General features: G+C 51.9%; 1 protein-coding gene and 1 pseudogene across 2 annotated transcripts; both read left to right on the top strand.

The window, feature by feature from the left end:
* Positions 1–994: 994 nt before the first annotated feature.
* On the top strand, positions 995–4,987 carry LOC147351552 (primary amine oxidase, lung isozyme-like). Its single transcript, XM_086357554.1, has 4 exons — positions 995–2,706; positions 2,918–3,203; positions 3,575–3,704; positions 4,434–4,987. The coding sequence occupies exons 1-4, from the start codon at positions 1,059–1,061 to the stop codon at positions 4,704–4,706; spliced, it is 2,337 nt and encodes a 778-aa protein (XP_086213680.1). The 5' UTR covers positions 995–1,058; the 3' UTR covers positions 4,707–4,987.
* Positions 4,988–13,731: 8,744 nt separating this feature from the next.
* On the top strand, positions 13,732–16,181 carry LOC147351551 (amine oxidase [copper-containing] 3 pseudogene; annotated as a pseudogene). The gene is made up of 3 exons (XR_015148421.1): positions 13,732–13,985; positions 14,885–15,014; positions 15,741–16,181. The product of XR_015148421.1 is annotated as an amine oxidase [copper-containing] 3 pseudogene (transcript).
* Positions 16,182–22,343: the final 6,162 nt, after the last annotated feature.

The following is a 22,343-nucleotide window of genomic DNA, read 5'->3' as shown; positions in this document are numbered from 1 at the left end:
TTTTTTTTTTTTTTTTAGAATACCGTTGGTAGCTTGATAGGGATTGCATTGAATCTCTAAGGTGACTTCTGGGGAAAGTGGTCTTGGACAAGTCCAGGTTGGAAAGGACTTTCCCCCAGTTCACCAGGGAAGCATGTCCCATCTCTGGAACCTCAGTCTCTCCTGGTTCCCTCAGGATCTGGCTGAACAGAAGATGGTGTCTAGCTCACATCACCTGCCTGACAATGGAGATAGCTTTGCTCTCTGCTTCTGCAGCATTCTGGAAAAGGGTTTCCTGGGGATGAAGGTTGCGGACAGCTAGGTTAAATTCACAGCCAGGGTATTATGCACCCTGACATCTGATGTGGTCCTTCAGTTCTGCTTAAGGGGTGGGGGTCTCTGTAAGCTGCAACTTCCCACCCCCTCCAGCTTCTGAATGGATTCACTCCCCTCAGGCTCTCCTCTAGTGACTCCGGGAGCTCAGGACCTCCAAGATGTTGACCTGGCTCTGCTCTTCAGCCCCCTAGCTCCCTACAGGTGATTGGTGTTCTCAGCATGACTCTCCAGGCTCCTATGCATGCCATTAGGGTTCTGGTTGCTGCATGGGAGCCCTCATTAGAGGGCTTCATGGACTAGAGGAAGGAAGATGGAATCTGGCTGGATGGATGAACACAGGGGAGTTTTGCTTGCAGCCATGTAGCAAGGAAAAAGGTTCCATCGAGAGAGTGGAAAAAGAGCTCCAAGACACATCACTTCTACCATTTCTTCCCTCCAGCTGTGTCTCCCACACCCATCCCTCCCCTATTTTGTTCCCCAACAGTGAAGCTGAGTGTTTGATTTGAAACAGGAGGACAGAGGCTGACATGGGCCACTTAAAATTCAGGTTATAACCTCAGCTGCATCTTCTGAGCCTGGCCTGATCACTGCCCCGCCCCAACCTCCAACCACTGCCACTCCTCTTTCCTCGGCTGTTTGTCCTTAGTGTACATATAACGCATAGACCCGAGCACAACTCAAAGACAGGAACCTACAGACGCTGAAGGAGGCACTGTGCACCCAGTCCTGTCGGTCTGTCCATCATGCATGCTGCACTCCAAATCATGAGCCTGAAGACAGCCAGAGCTTTAGCGATGTTCATCTTCATTTTTCTGTCCTTGTGGACTCTTCTGGTGATGGGCAGGGAGGAAGGTGGTACTGGGCGTGAGAAAGGAGTTGGGAAGAAATGTCATCCCAGCCTGCCTCCCCGCTGCCCCTCCGGATCCCCCAGTGACCAGCCCTGGACACACCCTGACCAGAGCCAGCTGTTTGCAGACCTGAGCCAAGAAGAGCTGACAGCTGTGATGAGCTTCCTGACCCAGAAGCTGGAGCCAGACCTGGTGGATGCACGCCAGGCCCGACCCTCAGACAACTGTGTCTTCTCGGTAGAGCTGCAGCTGCCCCCCAAGGCTGCAGCCCTGGCCCACCTGGACAGGGGGAGGCCCCCACCTGCCCGGGAGGCACTGGCCATCGTCTTCTTTGGCGGACAACCCCAGCCCAATGTGACTGAGCTGGTGGTGGGGCCGCTGCCCCAGCCCTCCTACATGCGGGATGTGACCGTGGAGCGTCATGGGGGCCCCCTGCCCTATTACCGACGTCCCTTTCTTATCCGAGAGTACCAGGACATAGACCAGTTGATCTTTGACAGAGAGCTGCCCCAGGCTGCTGGTGTCCTGCACCACTGCTGCTCCTACAAACAAGGAGGAAGGAACCTGGTCATCTTGACCGCAGCTCCCCGCGGTGTCCAGTCAGGGGACAGGGCCACGTGGTTTGCCCTGTACTATAACATTTCAGGATCTGGGATCTTTCTGCACCCTGTGGGGTTGGAGCTGCTGGTAGACCACAAGGCTCTGGACCCTGCCCAGTGGACCATCCAGAAGGTATTCTTTCAAGGCCGTTACTATGAGAGTCTGGCCCAGCTGGAGGAGCAGTTTGAGGCTGGCCAGGTGAATGTGGTGGTGATCCCAGACAATGGCACAGGTGGGTCCTGGTCCCTGAAGTCCCAGGTGCCCCCAGGTCCAACTCCACCTCTGCAGTTCCATCCTCAGGGCGCCCGCTTCAGTGTCCAGGGCAGTCGAGTGACCTCCTCATTGTGGACTTTCTCCTTTGGCCTTGGAGCTTTCAGTGGTCCTAGGATCTTTGACGTTCGATTCCAGGGAGAACGGCTGGCTTATGAGATTAGCCTGCAAGAGATCCTGGTTGTCTATGGTGGGAATACCCCATTCGCAATGATGAACCGATACATGGATCGAGGCTTTGGCATGGGCAAGTTTGCCACGCCCCTGACCCGTGGCGTCGACTGCCCCTATCTGGCCACCTATGTGGACTGGCACTTCCTTCTGGAGTCCCAAGCCCCCAGGACCCTACACGATGCCTTTTGTGTGTTTGAGCAGAACAAGGGCCTGCCCCTGAGGCGACACCACTCAGATGTGTTTTCTCACTATTTTGGGGGTCTTGTGGAGACTGTGCTGGTCTTCAGATCTGTGTCGAGCTTGTATAACTATGACTATGTTTGGGATGTGATCTTTCACCCTCATGGGGCCATTCAAGTCAAATTCCATGCCACGGGCTTCATCACTTCAGTGTTCCACTTTGGTGCTGCCAGAAGATATGGAAACCAGGTTCGGGAGAACACACTGGGTGCCGTCCACACCCACAGTGCCCACTACAAGGTGGATCTAGATGTGGGAGGTAAGACACCCTGGGGGAGGCAAGGATTGCAGTAGAGGGGCCTGAAAGATTGGGGACATTTTCGGGTTAGAGGTGGGAAGCAAGGGACACACTCAATCTGGCCTTGTCTTTGGCTCCTACTCTGAAGCCAGGAGCAGGCAGGCTCCAGAGGGGGCAGGGCAGCTGCCTGACCAGCTCTCGCTCCTCCCTTCTCCCCACTCCATTCCTGCAGGGCTGGAGAACTGGGTCTGGGCTGAGGACATGGCTTTTGTCCCCACTGCGATACCCTGGAGCCCCGAGCACCAGATACAGACGCTGCAGGTGACCCGGAAGCAGCTGGAGACGGAGGAGCAGGCTGCCTTCCCCCTGGGAGGGGCCTCCCCTCGCCACCTGTACCTGGCCAGCAACCAGAGCAACAAGTGGGGACACCCTCGGGGCTACCGCATCCAGATTATCAATGAGCCTGTGGAGCCACTGCCCCAGAACAGCCCTATGGAGAGAGCTGTCAGCTGGGGGAGGTGGGTGGCGTGCGTTGTTGGAGAGTGTGGTTGAGATGAGAAGAGTGTTGGGAGGGGCATTTGGGTCCCAGTTCAAATTGTACACGAGGCGAAGTAAGAGCCCCAAACATATTTCCTGGTTATCAAAAGGCCCACAGTGGATACACACCACCCAAGTGGGAAAAATCTTTCCATTTTGGTGGGGCCATGTTGTGAAATTGAAAGGGATGTACAGATAAACATGGAAAGGTATTGGGTTACCCACTAGGGTGACATTGAGTGACTGTAGATGAGAGGGGAAACCTGAGGTCCATGGGATCGGCTCCCTTCCATGATGATCAGGAAGCAGGACAGGAACAGTGACCATGGACCCCTGACCAGAGCATTTCTAGGTACCAGCTGGCCGTAACCCAGAGGAAGGAGACAGAGCCCAGCAGCTCCAGCGTCTTCAATCAGAATGACCCCTGGACTCCCACTGTGGACTTTGCTGACTTCATCAACAATGAGACCATTGCTGGAAAGGTCAGCTGACTGTGGGAGATGAGGGAGTTGTTGAGGACTCAGAGATCAGCCCCTCCTTCTCTTGGATGGGGCCTTGAAACCCTGTGGTCACCTCAAGGGCTGAGCTGACTCGTGCTTCTGTGCTTTTGTGGATCTGCTCCTTACCTGTGGAGGGAAACTTCCTAAGCTGGGAGTTCATCTGCAGACCCTGGCTGAGGCTCCAGCCTTTCCTCATGAGGCAGCAGCAGTTTCTGTCTCAGCTCTGTGGACTGAGTCCTTTAAGGGCCCCAGGATTCAGAAGGGCTGGAATGACCAGGGAAGACCACATCTCTTACACCTTAAACCTCACCGCTTCTGTCTTCACCCCCAAAAGGTTAATTTATAAATGTCATCGTTTTCTGTCACCCACACCCTGATTTCCCTCCTCCATTCGAGAGTTTGGGAACTCTTGCAGAATAAAGGGAGGTGCTGAAGTAGCCTGTGGGTGTCATCATTTCTCTTGGGATGGGTAGGCTGATGGCGATGTGATGGGAAATGTCAGAGATGGCAGCTGCAGGCTGGGATAGTGGAGGCTGGTGTTGCTCCTAATATGAAGTTGATTTTTTATGCTTTGACTTCTGGGCTACTATGATAAAGCATTTAGATCTTAAAACCCTCTTGAATGATGGCAGGCTCCTGAAGTGAATTCTGTGGGAGACAGAGGTGTCTTTAGCAGCGCCAGTCCCATGACCCTCTTTCTTCCCCCACTAGGACTTGGTGGCCTGGGTGACAGCTGGTTTCCTGCACATCCCACATGCAGAGGACATTCCCAACACGGTGACAGTGGGGAACAGTGTGGGCTTCTTTCTGCGACCCTACAACTTCTTTGACGAGGACTCCTCCATCAATTCTGCTGACTCCATCTACTTCCGAGAAGACCAGGATGCTGGGTCCTGTGAGGTCAACTCCCTGGCTTGCCTGCCCCAGGTTGCTGCTTGTGCCCCTGACCTCCCTGCCTTCTCCCACGGGGGCTTCTCCTCCTAGGTGTTCCTGGAATGGGGTATGTGGCTGGGGCCCCAGGGTCAGGGAATGTGGGGAGAAGAAGGGCTGGGAGCTGGGGAGTCTGTGCCCTCTTCTCCCTCTTCACCCTCCAGGGTCCTTTCTCTCCCTTGCCTTCCCTCCCTGCTGGGAGCATCCTGAGCCTGTGCTGCAAGAGACAGGGCCGTCTCAGCCCTGTGGACCCCAACCTGCTGGGTTCCTGTCACAGAGAGGAGAGGAATGGCCAGTGAGGAGTCTGGAATGATTATTAAAGTTTTCCAATCGCTTCCTGGTTTTGATGTGTTTTGTTTTTTTATCCTTTTGTCTTTGGTTTTCTGCGCTCTCAAAGCTTTTTAGGCCATGCCGAGGTCTCTCTTGAGACTTCCCAGTCCTCACGTCGGAGGAGAGGATGGGGCCTCTCTAAGGGGATGGCCGCCGAGAGGATTCCTGCCAGGACTGTGAATCCAGGAGTCCAGTTGGAAGGGGCTCTTTGGCCCTTGTTTCCTCTCATCCTGGTCCTCCTTCTTCTCTTCCTTCTTGCCTTGCCTTCTCCTGTTCTTACCTGTTCTTCTATCTTGGTATTTACCTCCTGGCCCTCAGCGGATGTTCCTCAGCTCTCATTTTTCAACTCTGGTCTCCTCTCCTGACTCTAGGCCTGTGGAAGTCTGAAAATGCAAGGGACATCTAGCTGAGAGGACAGTCCCCATCCGTGTCCAGTGTCTGGAGGCTGCCCCTTCCCCAGTCCTGGGGCAATGTGTTTGTATGCCCTGTCTTGCATCCTCTTGCAGGAGTGGTCATGGAGACAGCAGCAGCTCTAGGGAGCACTTGAGGTGGCTTTGTGGGCGCAGCGGTAATGAAGAGTGGTCATTTGTGCCAGGTCTCTGTGTGACCTGTGGCCTCTGCACACTGCAGGAGCCAGTGGGGGAGGTTGGGTGGGCACCTAGGGAGCGAGGCAAGAAGACCTGTCATGGGGCCAGGGGTTGTCCAATCACGTGTGATCATGCAAAGGAGCCAGGGCGTCTGGGGGTGGAGCCTCCCCCACAGGCTGTCCCTCTGGAGATGTGGATGGAATAGGTCTGGATCCAGGGTGTCTCTACAAATATCCAGAGATTGGAAATTATAGAACTGTCTTCCCTAGAAGATTCATTAACTAAATTCTAATACAGTCTTACAAAGCAATATTACGCAGCTATAAAAGCAATTGTATTTCTTTCTAGAAATCAATCTTCTAAAGAGCAAGGCAAGGTACAGTAGTGTGTATAGGGCACCACCTTTTGTGTTTTAAAGGAAAGATCATATAAATACGTATTTTCGTATCTTACAGATGCATATTCAGAAGACATGGGTGACACTGGTTGCCTCTGGAGGGCATCCAGGTGGAAGGGACTCAGGAGTGGGACTTAGTATAAACCCTTTTAAAAACTTTGAGCCATATGGCTGTATTACCAATTCATTTATTATTATTCAAATAATAAATGGTCCCATACAAGACCTGACTTCATCCTTTAAACTATTAACAAGTTGTCTTTCAAATAGGGTAGAATGGGGGAGGATAAACTGTGTTGAGAGATGAGCCCAGGGACTCAATTTTCTCAAATATTTGAGACTCAGAGAAATAGGTGTGGTCTCAGGTGACCCCAATGTCTGGCTTTTCCAGTAGTCATGTATGGATGTGAGAGATGGACTATAAAGAAAGCTGAGTGCCGAAGAATTAATGCTTTTGAACTGTGGTGTTGGAGAAGACTCTTGAGAGTCCCTTGGACTGCAAGGAGATCCAACCAGTCCATCCTAAAGGAGATCAGTCCTGGGTATTCATTGGAAGGACTGATGTTGAAGCTGGAACTCCAATACTTTGGCCACCTGATGTAAAGAGCTGACTCATTTGAAAAGACCCTGATGCTGGGAAAGATTGAGGGCAGGAGGAGAAGGGGACGACAGAGGATGAGATGGTTGGATGGCATCACTGACTCAATGGACACAGGTTTGGGTGAACTCCAGGAGTTGGAGATGGACAGAGAGGCCTGGCGTGCTGCAGTTTATGGGTTCGCAGAGTTGGACACGACTGAGTGACTGAACTGGACTGACTGACTGACTGACTGATGACCTCTTTGCCTCTTCTTGTCTGTACGTCTCCAAGGGAAATGTTAAACCTCAGTCAGTCTCTCTTTGACTGTCTATGGCTCACTCTCCCTGTCTGTCTCTCTTCAAGGAGGGGGAATGAGAAGCAATGGGGAGGGGTGGCTTCCACCTGCTGGAAGCCCATGCAGGGCTGGGAGGTGAAGGACAGGAAACAGATTTTAGATGCTGCTCAGCTTCTGACCTGAGGGAGTCACATCAAGGGAGCTCACACACACAGAAGCTTCTGCTCCTTTCTGCATTGCTCCAAACCCAGGTTCCCTGCTGGGTCAACAGTGGACGGAGATGAATCACTGAGCCGGAGAGAAGCTAAGTTTCAAAGAACAGGGAGAAAGACCTCAGTCAGGAGAGAGTGTGGCGGGTGGATGAATTTATAACACGACCCAAGGTGGAGGCCAGAGTGGTTCAGACAGCGACTGAGGAGGAGGAGAGGTTAAAGACTGAGACAGAGGAGAAAAATGACTGTTGTGGTCACCATGGTTCTGATACTGACTTAATGCCTTTTCTCTCTCTGACCTGAGTCATTAAACTTCTCCATAAGATTTTTATGCTGTTGTTTCTATCTTCTCCTGGCTCCTTTTCATGGTCAGTTGCATGACAGCCAGTGCTGGAGGCAAAGGAATAAAGGAATTGGTTTTTTTTTTTTTGGAATAAAGGCATGTGGTGTCAACCCCTCCCTTACCTGGGCAGAATAACTTGCAAGTCATTGCCTTGAAACCATGTCCAGACCAAGGCAGTGAGTGTTTACAAGTGGTGAGTGTGCATGTGAGTGTGTCCGGATGGTCGCTCACAGCTTTGATGTGGAACAGGGACTGTGGTTGTGTCTCTCTACAGCTGGTCTAGGGATGACACCCCTGTCCCAGGCCTCAGTGGACTTGTAGACCGTGAGCTTTTCAGCCCACTCAGGTCGGAGGCCTGCAAGGTGGACCTCCAGCTGGCCACTCCACCCACGCTCTCATCAAAACCTGAAGCTGGCTGGATTGTTGGCCTCAGACTCAGTGTCAAGCCAAAGAAGGGAAGAGTAACGCAGGATGTCAGGTTCTGAAAGAATCCCTGTCCACAAGGGCACAAATTTTGGACTTGGGCCCATTGCCCTTGAGGAACTGAACTAGGGGACACCCAAGATGTCCTTACAGGAGGGCGATAACTGGGACTCCAGGAATGGAGACACAGGCAAACCGTGAGCAGCAGAAGCCTCGCCCTCCTGCCTTGGCTCTCGTCCTGCAGCCCCAAGGCAGGGCTCCCTCTGCGAGTGCAGGATAGGATTCCCACACGCGTTCAATAAAGACTTCCCCAGTGCCTCCTGTGTGCCAGGCACCTTGGGAGGCACCAGGGTACATTATGGAGTAAGACACAAGGTCGCCCCCAGGGGTGACAGTCGCAAGTCAAGAATCAATTACATCAGGGACTTTTTCAGGGAGGTGGGAGGAGAAAAAAGCAGGGGCTCCTAACCTGGACTTAGGGACTGGAGAAGGCTTCCTGAGGCACGAGATGTCTAAGCTGATGGATAGAGCTGGCCGTAGGAGAAGGAAGTGAGTAGTGACAAGTTTCCAGGAAGCAAGAACAACATGTTCAAAGGCCAGGAAGTGACAAGGTAACACCATCCAAGTCCCCAGGTTCACTGACGGGTGTGTGGGCTGAGAGCAGAGCCTGGAGGGACAAGCAGGGGCAGAGAAGGCAGGTGCTTGCAATCCATGGTTCCCCTAAGAGAAATGGGGAGCCATGGAAGGATTCTAAGCAAGGGCGTGCCAGGGTGAGAGTTTCCTTTGCCCCTCCTGCAGTGGGGGCCCAGCACGTGAACCACTGGACCACCAGGGAAGTCCCAGAGCATCACTGTGTTTAATGACCACTTAACACTTGGGAAAGTCAGTTGCTGATTAAAGTAAAATCCTGCCCAAAAATAGTTCCCTTGGTGCTTTGTGCACTGATGGGATAATTGCTTAGATGATCCTTGTAAACTTTACACAGAGCATGGTGGGATAGGAGAAAATTAAACCCCTAACAAAAAAAATAAAAGGTTTCTTGGCTCTCCTAGACGGCTTCTTTGACTGGATTTGACAGTGAAAAATGGGTTCATTACCTCTACAGACTCTTTACCTGTTTTAAGGGAAACCCACTGCTCCTGGCCCCCTCCAGAAGGTTCTCTCTCAGTTATCCACTCCTCTCTCTGAACTGTAAATATTTCCCTTTTAATTGGCTCTTAACTCATCTCACTTAAGTCGAATCCAGGACCCTGCCTCTCCTGGGGGTTGTCTTCCCTGGGTCTGTTCCTTCCAGGCGCCCTCCTCCAAGGAGAGCTCTCCCTTTCCAGGGTCAGCTTCCCCTCCCCCTGAGTCCCTCCTCATCCCATTCCCCTCCCTCTGCTGATGCAGAAGCCACAGGCCCTTCCAGCCACTACTTTCTGGACCTCTGAGTGGCATTGGTTCCCTCTGACTAGTCCATAATGAAAACTTTTGCCTGTTGTGACCTCCTCACATTCTGACCCCTCCGAGGGCATACCGGCCTCTTTTCTGGCTCCTGTGCCAGCTCCTTTGCTTCTGCTCCACCAACCAGCCTGCTCAGCCCCACACCTGGGCATTTTCTGGCCTTTGGCCCCTGCCCTCCTCTCTCCCTTCTGCACAGTCCTCCATGGATGATTGCAGGGTCTCCCATATTTAATGATTACTACTTGTTGTTCGACCTAAATCTCAATTTCCAGCCTAGAATCTGTTCTCCCATCCCTGGAAACCCATAGAGACAATGGTCCTTTTTCTAGGCATCTGTGCTAGGGCTTCCCAGGAGCATCTCAACCTCAAATTTATTGGTTTCCCCCTTAACATTGCTGTTCTTCTTGTAGGTTCTTCTGATGAGGAAAGCCCCTCACCCACTCAAGTCACCCGTTAGAGGAAATTCCTTGGCAGTCCTGAGGTTAGGACTCCTCCCATCCCCTGCAGCCGTCACAGGGTCCATGCATGGTTGGGGAACTAGGGTCCTACAACTTGCAGTGTGGGACCAAAAAAAGAAAAATCCGTATATAACCAAGTCACCGAATGGAACTGTGTCTTTGTATCATGGAAGACACTGCGCTCCTTCTCACCCACCCACCCAGCCAATCAGACACCGAGTCCTGTCAGCTCCACCCACCACATTGCTCAGACCCTCCCTTCCTCTTGTCCTCCAGGTCACTGGCTTCAGTCTGGCCCTTTGCCTCCTGTCCGGTGTCATGATCTCTGTCTGTCCCACATCCAAGCCCTGCTCGGAACCACAGTCAGAGCTGTGTCCCCAGATTGCAGATTGGAGTGCAGTGACCTGCGTGTCCTTCCGCTGCTAGACCGGGCCTCCGAGCAGAAGCTCAGCTCAGGCACCGCCTCCTGGGGCCCAGATCTGGGGGTTGGAGATGGGCTCTGGGTCCCAGGAATCAACTCACCTTGAGCATAGTCACAGAGGCTGGGGCAAAGTTTGTCCAAAGGGAAGTAAGACCTAGTGAGGGGAACAGAACGTGTCGTCCTGTCGCATAAGTAATTCTCCAAGAGACTCCTTTATTGTTTTAGGCTGGCTGACATGATGATTGTGAAGTCTACGATGAAAGGACATCAGAGGAAGCGATGTGTCAGCAGGACACTTAGAGGAGGTGGGCAGGGGGCACCTTCTTCTACATCAGTTCCTCCAGCAGGTCAGGCAGAATCTCTCCCTCCCGCTCCCTGAGCATTACCCACCTTCCCTAGGAGACCTAGGATACCCCAGCAGAGTGGCTCTTCTTGACCTGTGCTTGGTCACACTGGTTGGGATTAGTTTTCCCAAGCACAGGGAAAGCATTATCCATCCTCTTGATGATGTGTTCTTACCAAGGAGAAGAGGCCATCACTTACAACAGGATCCAGAATGAAGTTCTTGGCCTGGAGAGGCTGGCCTTGTGGCCAGGGCTGGGTGTGCCCTTAGACTCTGCTCCTCTTAGTACAAAGTCTGCATGAACCGTTTCAATTTCAGAGACTGGGGCTGAAGATCCTTGACTGGGGTGCATGCACTGGCACATGGACAAATGTCTCCTCAAGCAACAGAATACAGAGAAACTGTAAGGCATTAAACATACCGGCACGGACCAGCAGCTGGGGCGATCGTGAACCATAAGATACAAAAAGAGCACAAGTGTATTGCCACTTCTGAGCTGCCAAAAGCAGAAGCAGTGTATTGGGCACTATCTCTGCACACAGGACCACAAGCAGTTGGGTGGACCACCTAAGCCAGCCCTGGGGCCCACTCTGCGGATCTGCCCCCACTCTTACTCCACTGAAGGAACCAGTCCACAGAGGGCAAGCAGGGAACCTGTGTTTTGTTCTTGCGCCTTCCTGCAGCAGCTTGAGTACCAGTAAGGCCCTGCCTCAATTCCTCCTCTGGCTTCTTATCAATTCTACTGATGGAAGTGTCCTAGGATGCAGCTTGGTAACAAAATGACCGGTATATGGAATTTGCATATCAAAATAGAGCTGGTTGTAGAAGCAGCTGGTATCTGGAGAACCTGACCTTCCTGGGGTTGATTTCCCTGGTTTCACATGTGCCCAGATTTCTGTCTTTCTGCAATGCCCACTTTCCTTAAGACCCACATACTGCACAAGCCTTCCTGACCTGATCTCTTTTGCTGTCCCACTGACTCCTGTCTCCACCTCACACCCAATACGCTGACCTTGGCCATTTCTGACCCATGCCCAGGCTGTTTCAAATCTGTACCTTTGCACGTTCTGATCCTTTTGGCTGGAATGTACTGTCTATTCTCCTCCAGGCAAACACACTCTGTCTGCAAGGTTATCTAAGGTGCATTTCGGGGGAAGTGGTCTTGGAGGTGTGCAGGTTGGAAAGGATTCTCCCCCAGGTCACCAGGGAAGCATGTGCCATCTCTGGAACCCTCAGTTTCTCTGGTCCTGTCAGGACTGGCTGCACAGAAGATGGTGTCTCCGGCACATCACCTGCCTGAGAATGGAGGTAGCTTTGCTCTCTTCCTCTGCAGTATTCTGGAAAAGGGTTTCCTGGGGATGAGGGTTGTGGACAGCTAGGTTAAGTCCACAGCCAGGGTTCCAGGCACCCTGACCTGTGATCATCCATCAGTCCTGCTCCTGGGGTAAGGAGGGGGTCTTTCTTACACTGACTGCTCCCCCCACTGCCTGCTCCCCTCCAGTGACTCAGGGAACTCAGGGCCTCCACGATGTTGAACTGGCTCAGCCCTCAGTTCCCCAGCTCCCTGTAGGTGCTTTGTGTTCTCAGCATGACTCTGCAGGCTCCTGTGGGTGCCTGTAGGATTCTGGTGATGGGGGAGCAGAGGACAGTGATGAGGGCTTCCCAGTCTAGAGGAAGGAAGGAGCGAATCCTGCTGGAGGGTTGTGCTCAGGTGTGATTTGCTTACAGCCAGGTAGCCAGGAGAAAGTTTGGGCCTGGAGCAGGAAGGAAGAGCACAAGGACAGTCCCTTTCTGTCCCCGTCAGATCTTCCTCTTCTGTCTCCAGCTGTGTATTCAAACCCAGCTCACCCCCACTTGTGCTCCAACCTTGAACCTGAGTGCTTGAATTGGAACAGGAAGACAGAGGCTGACATTGGTCACTTAAAATGCAGATTCCTGCCTCAGCCCCATACCCAAACTGAATTAACCACTACCGCCACCCACCCTCCACTCCCTGCCAACCCTCTGCCCTTGGCTGCTTGTCTTGAATGTACCCTTCATGCCATCACCCACAAGACCCACCCAGAGCCAGGAACTTCGAGACACTAAGGAGGCATCATTCACCCAGTTCTGTCTGTCTATGTGTCTATCTTGCATGCTGCATTCTGATTCAAGAGCCTGAAGAGTCAGGAGTTTTAGCGATGTTCATCTTCATTTTTCTGTCCTTGTGGACTCTTCTGGTGATGGGCAGGGAGGAAGGTGGTGCTGGGAGTGAGGAGGGAGTTGGGAAGCAATGTCATCCCAGCCTGCCTCCCCCCTGCCCCTCCGCATCCCCCAGTGTCCAGACCTGGACACAGCCTGACCGGAGCCAGCTGTTTGCAGACCCGAGCCGAGAAGAGCTGATGGCTGTGATGTTCTTCTTTACCTAGAAACTGGGCCCAGACCTGGTGGATGCAGCCCAGGCCTGACCTTCAGACAACTGTGTCTTCTCAGTAGAGCTGCAGCTGCGCCTCCCCGCCAAGGCTGCAGCCTCCGCCCACCTGAAAGGGAGCCCCCCACCTTCCAGGAGGCACTGGCCATCGTCTTCTTTGGCAGAGAACCCCAGCCCAATGTGACTGAGTGCTGGAGACAGTGCTGGCCTTAGGTCTGTGTCCACGATGCTCAACTCCGACTATGTGTGGGATATGGTCTTCTGCCCAGTGGGGGGCAGAAGTTTCTCTGGTCCTGTCAGGACCTGGCTGCACAGATGATGGTGTCTCCCCCACATCACCTGCCTGAGAATGGAGGTAGATTTGCTCTCTTCCTCTGCAGTATTCTGGAAAAGGGTTTCCTGGGGATGAGGGTTGTGGACAGCTAGGTTAAGGAAATTTGGCATAGAAGTCAAATTCCATGCCACAGGCTACATCAGCTCAGTGTTCCTCTTTGGTGCTGCCCAAAGATATGGAAACCAGGTTGGGAAACACACTCTGGGCCCCATCCACACCCACAGTGCCCACTACAAGGTGGATCTGGACGTGGGAGGTACAACACCCTAGGGGAGGCAAGGATTCCAGTAGAGGGGCTGAAAGACTGGGGACATCTTTGGGTGAGAGGGGAGGGAAGCAGGGGACACACTCAGTCTGGTCTTCTCTTTGACCCCAACTCTGAAGCCAGGTGCAGGCAGAGTCCAGAAGGGCAGGGCAGCTGCCTGACCAGCCCTCCCTCCTCCTCTCCCCCTTAGCACCACCACCCACCCCCAGGACTGGAAAACTGGGTCTGGGCTGAGAATATGGCTTTTGTCCCTGCGGCAATACCCTGAAGCCCTGAGCACCAGATACAGAGGGTGCATGTGACCCCGAAGCAGCTGGAGACCGAGGAGCAGGCTGCCTTCCCCTTGAAGGGGCCTCCCCTCACTACCTGTACCTGGCCAGCAAGCAGAGCAACAAGTGGGGGCACCCTCGATGCTATTGCATCCAGACAGTCAGCTTTTGGGGGGCCACTGCCCCAGAACAGCTCCATGGAGAGAGCTTTCAGCTGGGGGTGGTGGGTGATGTGTATTGTTGGAGGTGGGTGGATTAGATGAGAACAGCATGTTCAGTTCAGTTCAGTCTCTCACTCATGTCCGACTCTTTGCCACCCCATGAATTGCAGCACGCCAGGCCTCCCTGTCCATTACCAACTCCCGGAGTTCACTCAGACTTGGGTCCATCGAGTCAGTGATGCCATCCAGCCATCTCATCCTCTGTCATCCCCTTCTCCTCCTGCCCCTAATCCCTCCCAGCATCAGAGTCTTTTCCAATGAGTCAACTCTTCGCATGAGGTGGCCAAAGTACAGGAGTTTCAGCTTTAGCATCAGTCCTTCCAAAGACACCCAGGACTGATCTCCTTTAGAATGGACTGGTTGGATCTCCTTGCAGTCCAGGGATCTCAAGAGTCTTCTCCAACACCACAGTTCAAAAGCATCAATTCTTCGGCACTCGGAAGGGGCAATTGGGAACCCAGTTCAAATTCTATACGAGGTGACGTAAGAGCACAAAGCATTTCCTTTAGGTTATCAAAAGGCCTACAGTAGATAAATGGTCCTCTTGGAAGGCTAAAGCCCAGGCAGATAAGTCTTTCCTGTTTTCCTGATGCTGTGAAATCCAAAGGGATCAACAGGAGAAGGCCATGAAAAGATGTTGGGCTCAGGTCAAGAGAAAAGAAAGATGAAGGAAAAGATCACCCAAGTACTGTATCTTAAAAAAAAAAAAAAAAAGGGTGTTTGGCTACTCAATAGGTAGGATGTGGGATGTGCAGGAAGCCGGCTGCACACTAGGGTGACATCACCGTGATGGTGTGGATGAGCTGGGAAGCTGAAGTCCATGGGATCGGCTCCCTTCCATGATGATCAGGCAGCAGGACATGAGAGAGTGACCATGGACCCCTGACCAGAACACCTCTAGGTACCAGCTGGCCGTGACCCAGAGGAAGGAGACAGAACCCAGCAACTCCAGCATCTTCAATCAGAATGACCCCTGGACTCCCACTGTGAACTTTGCTGACTTCATCAACAATGAGACCATTGCTGGAAAGGTCAGCTGACTGTGGGAGAAGAGGGAGGGATGGGGGGCACAGAGATCCCTTGGCGGGGGGCCTGAAAACCCGTGATCAGCTGAAGGGCTGAGCTGATTCCTGCTTCTGTGCTTTTGTGGATCTGCTCACTATTTGTTGGGGGAACTTCCTAAGCTGGGAGTTTATCTGCAGACCCTGGCTGAGGCTCCAGCCTTTCCTCGAGAGGCAGCAGCTCTCTCAGTCTCTGCTTGTGGACTGAGTCCTTTAAGGGCCCCAGGATTCAGAAGGGCTGGAATGACCAGGGAAGACCACATCTCTTATACCTAAAACTTCATTTCTGTCTTCACCACTAAAGGACTAATTTCCAAATGTTGGACTTTTTTGCCACCCAAACCTGATCTAACCTCCTCCATTCTCCTTTCTTCAGTTACAGTTTGGGAACTCTCCCAGAGTCGGGGGAGGTGCTAAAGTAGCCTGTGGGTGTCATCATTTCTCTTGGGATGGGTAAGCTGATGGCGATGTGATGGGAAATGTCAGAGGTGGCACCTGTAGGCTGGGTCATTGAAGCTGGTGTTGCTCCTAATATGAAGTTGATTCTTTATGCTTTGACTTCTGGGCTACTATGAAAAAATGTTTAAAGATTTAAAACCCTCTTGAGTGATGGTGGGCTCCCAAAGTGAATCCTGTGGGAGGCAGAGGTGTCTTTAGCAGCACCAGGGCTCATGACCCTCTTTCTTCCCCTACTAGGACTTGGTGGCCTGGGTGACAGCTGGTTTCCTGCATATCCCACTTGCAGAGGACATTCCCAACATGGTGACAGTTGGAAATGGTGTGGGCTTCTTACTGCAACCTTAAAACTTCTTTGACTTCTACCCCTCCATCACTTCTGCTGACTCCATCTACTTCCACAAAGACCAGGATGCTGGGTCCTGTGAGGTCAACTCCCTGGCTTGTCTGCCCAAGGCTCCTGCCTGTGCCCCTGATCTTTCTGCCTTCTCCCACGGGGGCTTTTCCAGAACTCGGTGTTCCCTGGGATGGGGAATGAGACTGGGGCTCCAGGGTCTGGGAGTGTGGGGAGAAGGGCCAGGAACTGGGGAGCCTGTGCCCTCTTCTCCCTCCTCACGCCCCGGGGTCCTCTCTCTCCTCCATCGTCCTCCCTTGCTTACCGCCTCGCTGGGGTCATCCTGAAGCTATGCTGCCTGAATCAGGGGCTTCTCAGCTCTGTGCACCCCAACCTGCTGGGTTCCTGTCGCAGAGGAGAGGAACGGTCAGCTGAGAGGCTGGAGTCATGGTTACACGTTTCTAGAAGACTCCACGGTTTGGTGTTTTTCATTTTCTTTTCTTTTGTCTTTGCTTTCTGCTTTCCCCAAATGGTTTTAGGCCATGCCAGGTCTCTCCTGAGACTCCCCAGCCCTCACTTGAGAGGAGAGGAAGCGAGGTCTCTCTGGGACTGGTTGCCTAGAGGCCGTGGACAGGGTTCCTGGCAGGCTTGTAAATCCAGGAGTCCAGCTGGAAGGGGCTCTTTGGCCCACGTTTCCTCTCATCCTGGTCCTCCTTCTCCCTCTTCCTTCTCGCCTCACCTCCTCCTGTTCTTACCTATTCTTATAACCTGGGATTTACATCCCAGCCCTGAGGAGATGTTCCTCAGCTCTCACTTTTCAACTCTGGTCTCCTCTCCTGACTCTAGGCCTGTGGAAGTCTGAAAATGCAAGGGACATCTAGCTTGAGAGGACAGGCCCCGTCTGTCTCCCTGTGTCTGGGAGCTGCCCCTTCCCCCAGTCCTAGGGCAAGGTGTTTCCCCACAGTTCTTTCTGCCGGTTTGTATAGGCCTGTCTTGCGTCCTCTTGCAGAGGATGCTCATGGAGACAGCAGCAGCTCTAGTTAGCACTTGAGGTGGTTTGTGGGTGCAGTGGTAATGAGGAGTGATCATTTTGTGCCAGGTGTGTGGTGTGACCAGGGTCCTCTGAACTTGGCAATAGCCAAGATGGGAGACTGGGTGAGAGCCAAGGGTGAGAAGCAGAAAGACCAGTCACACCATGCCATGGGGACAGGGGCGGACCAATTACGTGTGAGCATGCAAATGAGCCAGGGCCTCTTGGGGTGGAGCCTCCCACACAGGCTGTCCCTTCAGGATCCGGGGTCTCTCCACAAATGTCCAGAGACTGGACATAATACAACTGTCCTTCCCTAGAACATTTGTTAAGTAAGTTCTAATACGGCTTGACAAAGCAATACTCCGCAGCTGTAAAACTATATCTTTTCATAGAAATTACTCTTCTAAAGAGTAAGGCAATGCACAGAATTGCATTTTATGGGGAAGGATCATATAAACCCATATTTTCGTATCTTATAGATGCATATTCAGAAGACACGGGTAACACTGGTTGCCTCTGTGAAGAGGAACCAGGAGGTAGGGACTTGGGAGGGAGGAGACTCGATACTACATATCCTTTTGTACATTTTGAATTTTGAACCGTGTGACTGTATTGCCTATTCATTTATTATTATTCAAAAAATAAATGGGGCTAAATAGATTCTGACTTCATTCTTTAAAGTAACTTGTCTTTTTCTTGCCTGGAAAATCCCATGGACGGAGGAGCCCGATAGGCTACAGTCCACAGGGTGGCAAAGAGTCGCACACGACTGAGCAACTTAACTTTCAGGGTAGGGGAGGGTACTGTGCCCAGGGACTCAATTTTTTCAAGTGTTTGAGACCCAGAGAAATGGCTGTGGCCTCTGTGCTTAGTCAGTCAATCATGGCCAGCTCTTTGTGACCCCATGGACTGTAGCCTACCAGGCTCCTCCATGGATGGAATTCTCCAGGTAAGAATACTGGAGTGTATTGCCTTTTCCTTCTCCAGGGAATCTTCCTGACCCACGGAGAGAACCTGTGTCTCCTGCATTGCACAGAGGTGTGGCCTCTGGTGACCCCTTTGCCTCTTCTTGCCTGTATATCTCCAAGATAAAATGTTAAATCTTAAGAAATTTCTTTTGCTGTCTCTTGCTTACTCTCCCTGTCTGTCTCACTTCAAAGAGGGGGAATGAGAGCCTGCTGGAAGCCAAGGTAGGGCTGGGCGTTGAGGGACAGGAAACAGATTTCAGATACTGCTCAGCTTCTGACCTGAGGGAGATCATATCCAGGGAGTACAGAAGTTTCTGCTCCCTTCTGTCCTGCTCCAGGCCCAGGTTCACTTCTGGGACAAAGGTGGATGAAGTTGAGCTGGACAGAAGCTAGGTTCCAAAGAACAGGGAGAAAGCCCTCAGTCAGGAGACAGGGCGAGTGCTGGGTGGGTGAATTTATAACATGACCCGAAGTGAAAGTCAGAGTGACAGAGGACAGAGATGGAGGGAAAGGAGAGGCTAAAGACTGAGACAGAGGAGAAAAATGGGTGCTGTGGCCACTGTGGCTCTGATACTGACTTGATGCCTCTTCTTTCTCTGACTTGAGTCGTTGAACTTCTCCACGACGTGCTTTTGCTGTTGTCTCCACCTCCTCTTTGCTCCTTTTTATGGTCAGTTGCACAATAGTCAGTGCTGGAGGCAAGAGGAAGAAAGAAATGCGGTGTCCACCCCTTCCCCAGCCTGGTTGAATATCTTGCAAGTCATTGCCTTGAGTCCCATGTCCAGACCAAGGCTGTGAGTGTTTGCAAGTGGTGAGTGTGCCTGTGAGTGTGTGTAGATGCTTGCTTAGAGCTTTTTTTAAAAGTTTCTTGTCAGGGTTTTTTGTTTTGTTTTCTTAAATATTTTTCTTTCTTCCTTTCTTCGGCTGTGCTAGGTCTTAGTTGTGGCATGAAGGACCTTCAGTCTTAGCTGTAGCATGTGGGATCTAGTTCCCCAACCAGGGATCCAACCAAGGCCCCTGCCCTGGGAGCAGGGGAATGTTACCCACTGGACCGTCCGAGAAGTCCCAGAGCACTGCTATATTTAGGAGCACTTACCACCTGGCAGGTTCAGTTACTGAATAAGGTCAAATCCCATCCAAAAATCGGTAGTAGTTTGTGTGGTGATGAGATACTAATAATTGTGTAGAAGATTCTTGTATACTTTACACAGTGCTTGGTGGGTTCGGAAACAGGGGATACCCCTAACCAAATAAAAAAGGTATATGAAGTCCTGCTGACAGCTTCCCTGAGAGACTTATCAGTGAAAATCGGCTACCATCTCCAGTATTCTTGCCTGGAGAATCCCATGGACAGAGGAGCTTGGTGGACTACAGTCCATCAGGTCGAGAAGAGTCGGATACGACTGAATCTTAGCACAGCACATATCAGTGAGAATGGGCTCGTTTATTCTACAGCCTGTTTACTTGTTTTAAGGGGAAACCCACCCCTCCAGCTGCTCCCAAATGGTTCTCTCTCAGTTATCCAACCCTCTCCCTGACCTTTTTATCTCTCCCTCTTGACTGGCTCTTGACTCACATCTCATTAAGTCTCTGCCAGGACCCTGACTCTCCAGTACAGGGTCTTCCCTCAGCTTGTGCCTCCCAGATGCCTTCCTCTAAAGAGAGCTCTACTTTTCGTGGATCAGCTTCCCGTCCCCAGCAGGCCCCAGATTCCCAGTTTCTCCTTATCCCACTCCCCTCTTACTGCTGATGCAGAATGACAGGCCCTCCCAGCTGATACTTTCTGGACTCTGGGTGGCATTGGTCCTTCTGACTAATCCCTACTGAAAAGTCTCACCTGTCGGGACCTCCTCATATTCTGACCCCCCTGAGGGCATGCCGCATGCTTCTCAGCCTCTTATGAGGGCTCCTTTGCCTCTGCTCTGCTTACCAACCTGCTCAGCCCCACACGTGGGCATCTTCTGCACTCTGGCCCTGCTCCTCCTCACTCCCCTCTGCAGAGTCCTCTCTGGGTGAACTCAGGCTTCCTATGTTTGTGCATTAGTCGCTCAGTTATGTCCAACTCTTTGCCACCCCATAGAGTGTACCCTGCCAGGCTCTTCTGTCCATGGAATTCTCCAGGCAAGAATACTGGAGTGGGTGGTCATTTCTTTCTCTGGGGAATCTTCCCAACCCAGGGATCAAACCTAGGTCTCCCATATTGCAGGCAGGTTCTTTATCATCTAAGCAATGACTACATTTTGTTGTTTTACACAAATCTCTATTTCTAGCTTAGAGGCTGTTCTCTGGCCCTTGAAACCTTTAGACCCAATGGCCTTTTTTCTGGGCATCTATGCTGGGGCTTCGCACAGGAACCTCACCTCAAGCTTGTTAGAATCCTCCTTCAACTTGCTGCTCTTCTTGTAGGTCCTTCTTCTGGAGACAGCCCCTCACCCTCCCAAGTCACCCAATGGAGACCTGGTGTCCTTGGGTCACCAAAGAGTCTGTATCCTTTCTCACACACCCACCCAATCAGACACCATGTCCCGCCAACACCCCCGGCCACATTGCTCAGATTCCTCACTTCTTCTCTGTCCTGGAGGTCACTGGCCTCATCTGACCCTTTGCCTCCTGTCGCTGTCCTTGCTTCTGTCTTTGACACACTCGGTGCTCTCTCAGCATAAAGCCACAGCTGTACCCCTGGGGTGCAGATCAGAGTACAGTGACCAGGGCATCCGGAGGGGTTCCACTGGCCTCATGGGGACTCAGGGACAGCAGGCAGGCTCAGGCAGCACGTTCTGGGGCCCAGCTTGGGGACTGGGGATGGCACCTGGCTCCCAAGGATAGAGTCGCCTTCAGCACATTTACACAGGCTGCGGGTAAGTTTGTCCAAAGGGAAATAAGACTTACTGGAGGAAGCAGGATGTGTAGCTCCTTTCCCCTGAGTAACTGTCCAACAGAAACACCTTCAAACAGTTGTTTATGGTGTGTGATATGATGATTGTGAAGCCTAGGATGACACGAATTCAGAGGAAGCAATGTGACAGCAAGACGCTTCTAGAGAAGGTGGGCAGAGGGGCACCTTCTGCTCTATCAGTTCCTCCTCACGGTCAGGCCAAAGCTTTCCCTCCCACTCCCTGATCATCACTTCCTCGCCTCTAGGAGACCTGGGGATTCCCCACCAGAGTGGACATTCTTGATCTGTGATTGCTAACACTGGTTGGGATGAAAAAATGCATTAGGTGTTCTCTTGACAATGTGTTCTGAGCTGGGAGGAAATACCACGACTTATCAAAGGATCCAGAATGAAGTTCCTGGGCTGGAAAGGCTTGCTGTGGGGCCAGGGATGGGTTTGACTTTAGTTTCTCTCCCCTCTTTATTACAAACTCCACATGAACCTTTCAAACTGAGACAGGCTAGGGCCTGAGTTCCTATACTGGAGTGCTTGCACTTGGCATCTGAACAGACATCTCCTTGAGCAACAGAATACAAAGAAACTGTAACAGACTAAAAATATCTGCAAGCACTGGTCAGTCCGGGCAGTTATGAACAATGAGACACAAAAACACAGAAATGTATTGCTGCTTCTGAGGTGAAAGGAGAAGAGCAGGGTTGGGCATGACCCCTGCACACAGCACCACCAAAGGGGTGGGCAGACCACCTAAGCCAGCCCTCAGTCTGCTCCACGGATCTGCCCCCACTCTTACTCCATTGAAGGAACCAGGCCACAGAGGGCAAGCAAGGGAACCTGTGTTTTGTTCTTGCTCCTTCCTGCTGCAGCTTGAGTACCACTTAACTCTCATTTGATTTACTGCACCGGCCTCATTTCAATTCAATTGATGTAATAGTCTGAGGCTCCAGGTTGGTCACAAAATGACCCGTGTGTGGAATTTGCATATCAAAATAGAGCTGGTTGCAGAAGCAGCTGGTATCTGGAGAACCTGACCTTTCTCAGGTTGATTTCCCTGATTTCACAGTGCCTAGATTTCTATCTTTCTGCAATGCCTACTTTCCTTAAGACCCACACACTGCACAAGCCCTCCTGACCTGATCTCTTCTGCTGTCCCACCAACTCCTGTCTCCACCTCACACCCAATGCGTTGACCTTGGCCATTTCCTGCCCATGCCAGGTGCTTCAAGTTCTGTACCTTTGCACCTTCTGATCCTTTTGGCTGCGATGTACTGTCCATTCTCCTCCAGCAAACATACTCTGTCTGCAAGGTCATCTAAGGTGACTTCTGGAGAAAGTGGTCTTGGACAAGTCCAGGTTGGAAAGGACTTTCCCCCAGTTCACCAGGGAAGCATGTCCCATCTCTGCAACCTCAGTCTCTCCTGGTTCCCTCAGGATCTGGCTGAACAGAAGATGGTGTCTAGCTCACATCACCTGCCTGACAATGGAGATAGCTTTGCTCTCTGCTTCTGCAGCATTCTGGAAAAGGGTTTCCTGGGGATGAAGGTTGCAGACAGCTAGGTTAAATTCACAGCCAGGGTATTATGCACCCTGACATCTGATGTGGTCCTTCAGTTCT

Source organism: Bos grunniens, chromosome 19 (genome assembly GCF_055505025.1).
Source record: "Bos grunniens cultivar Pamir isolate PY7600 chromosome 19, Bosgru_T2T1.0, whole genome shotgun sequence".
Classification (NCBI taxonomy): Eukaryota; Metazoa; Chordata; class Mammalia; order Artiodactyla; family Bovidae; genus Bos; species Bos grunniens.
This window is presented reverse-complemented; position numbering and strand designations above follow the sequence as displayed.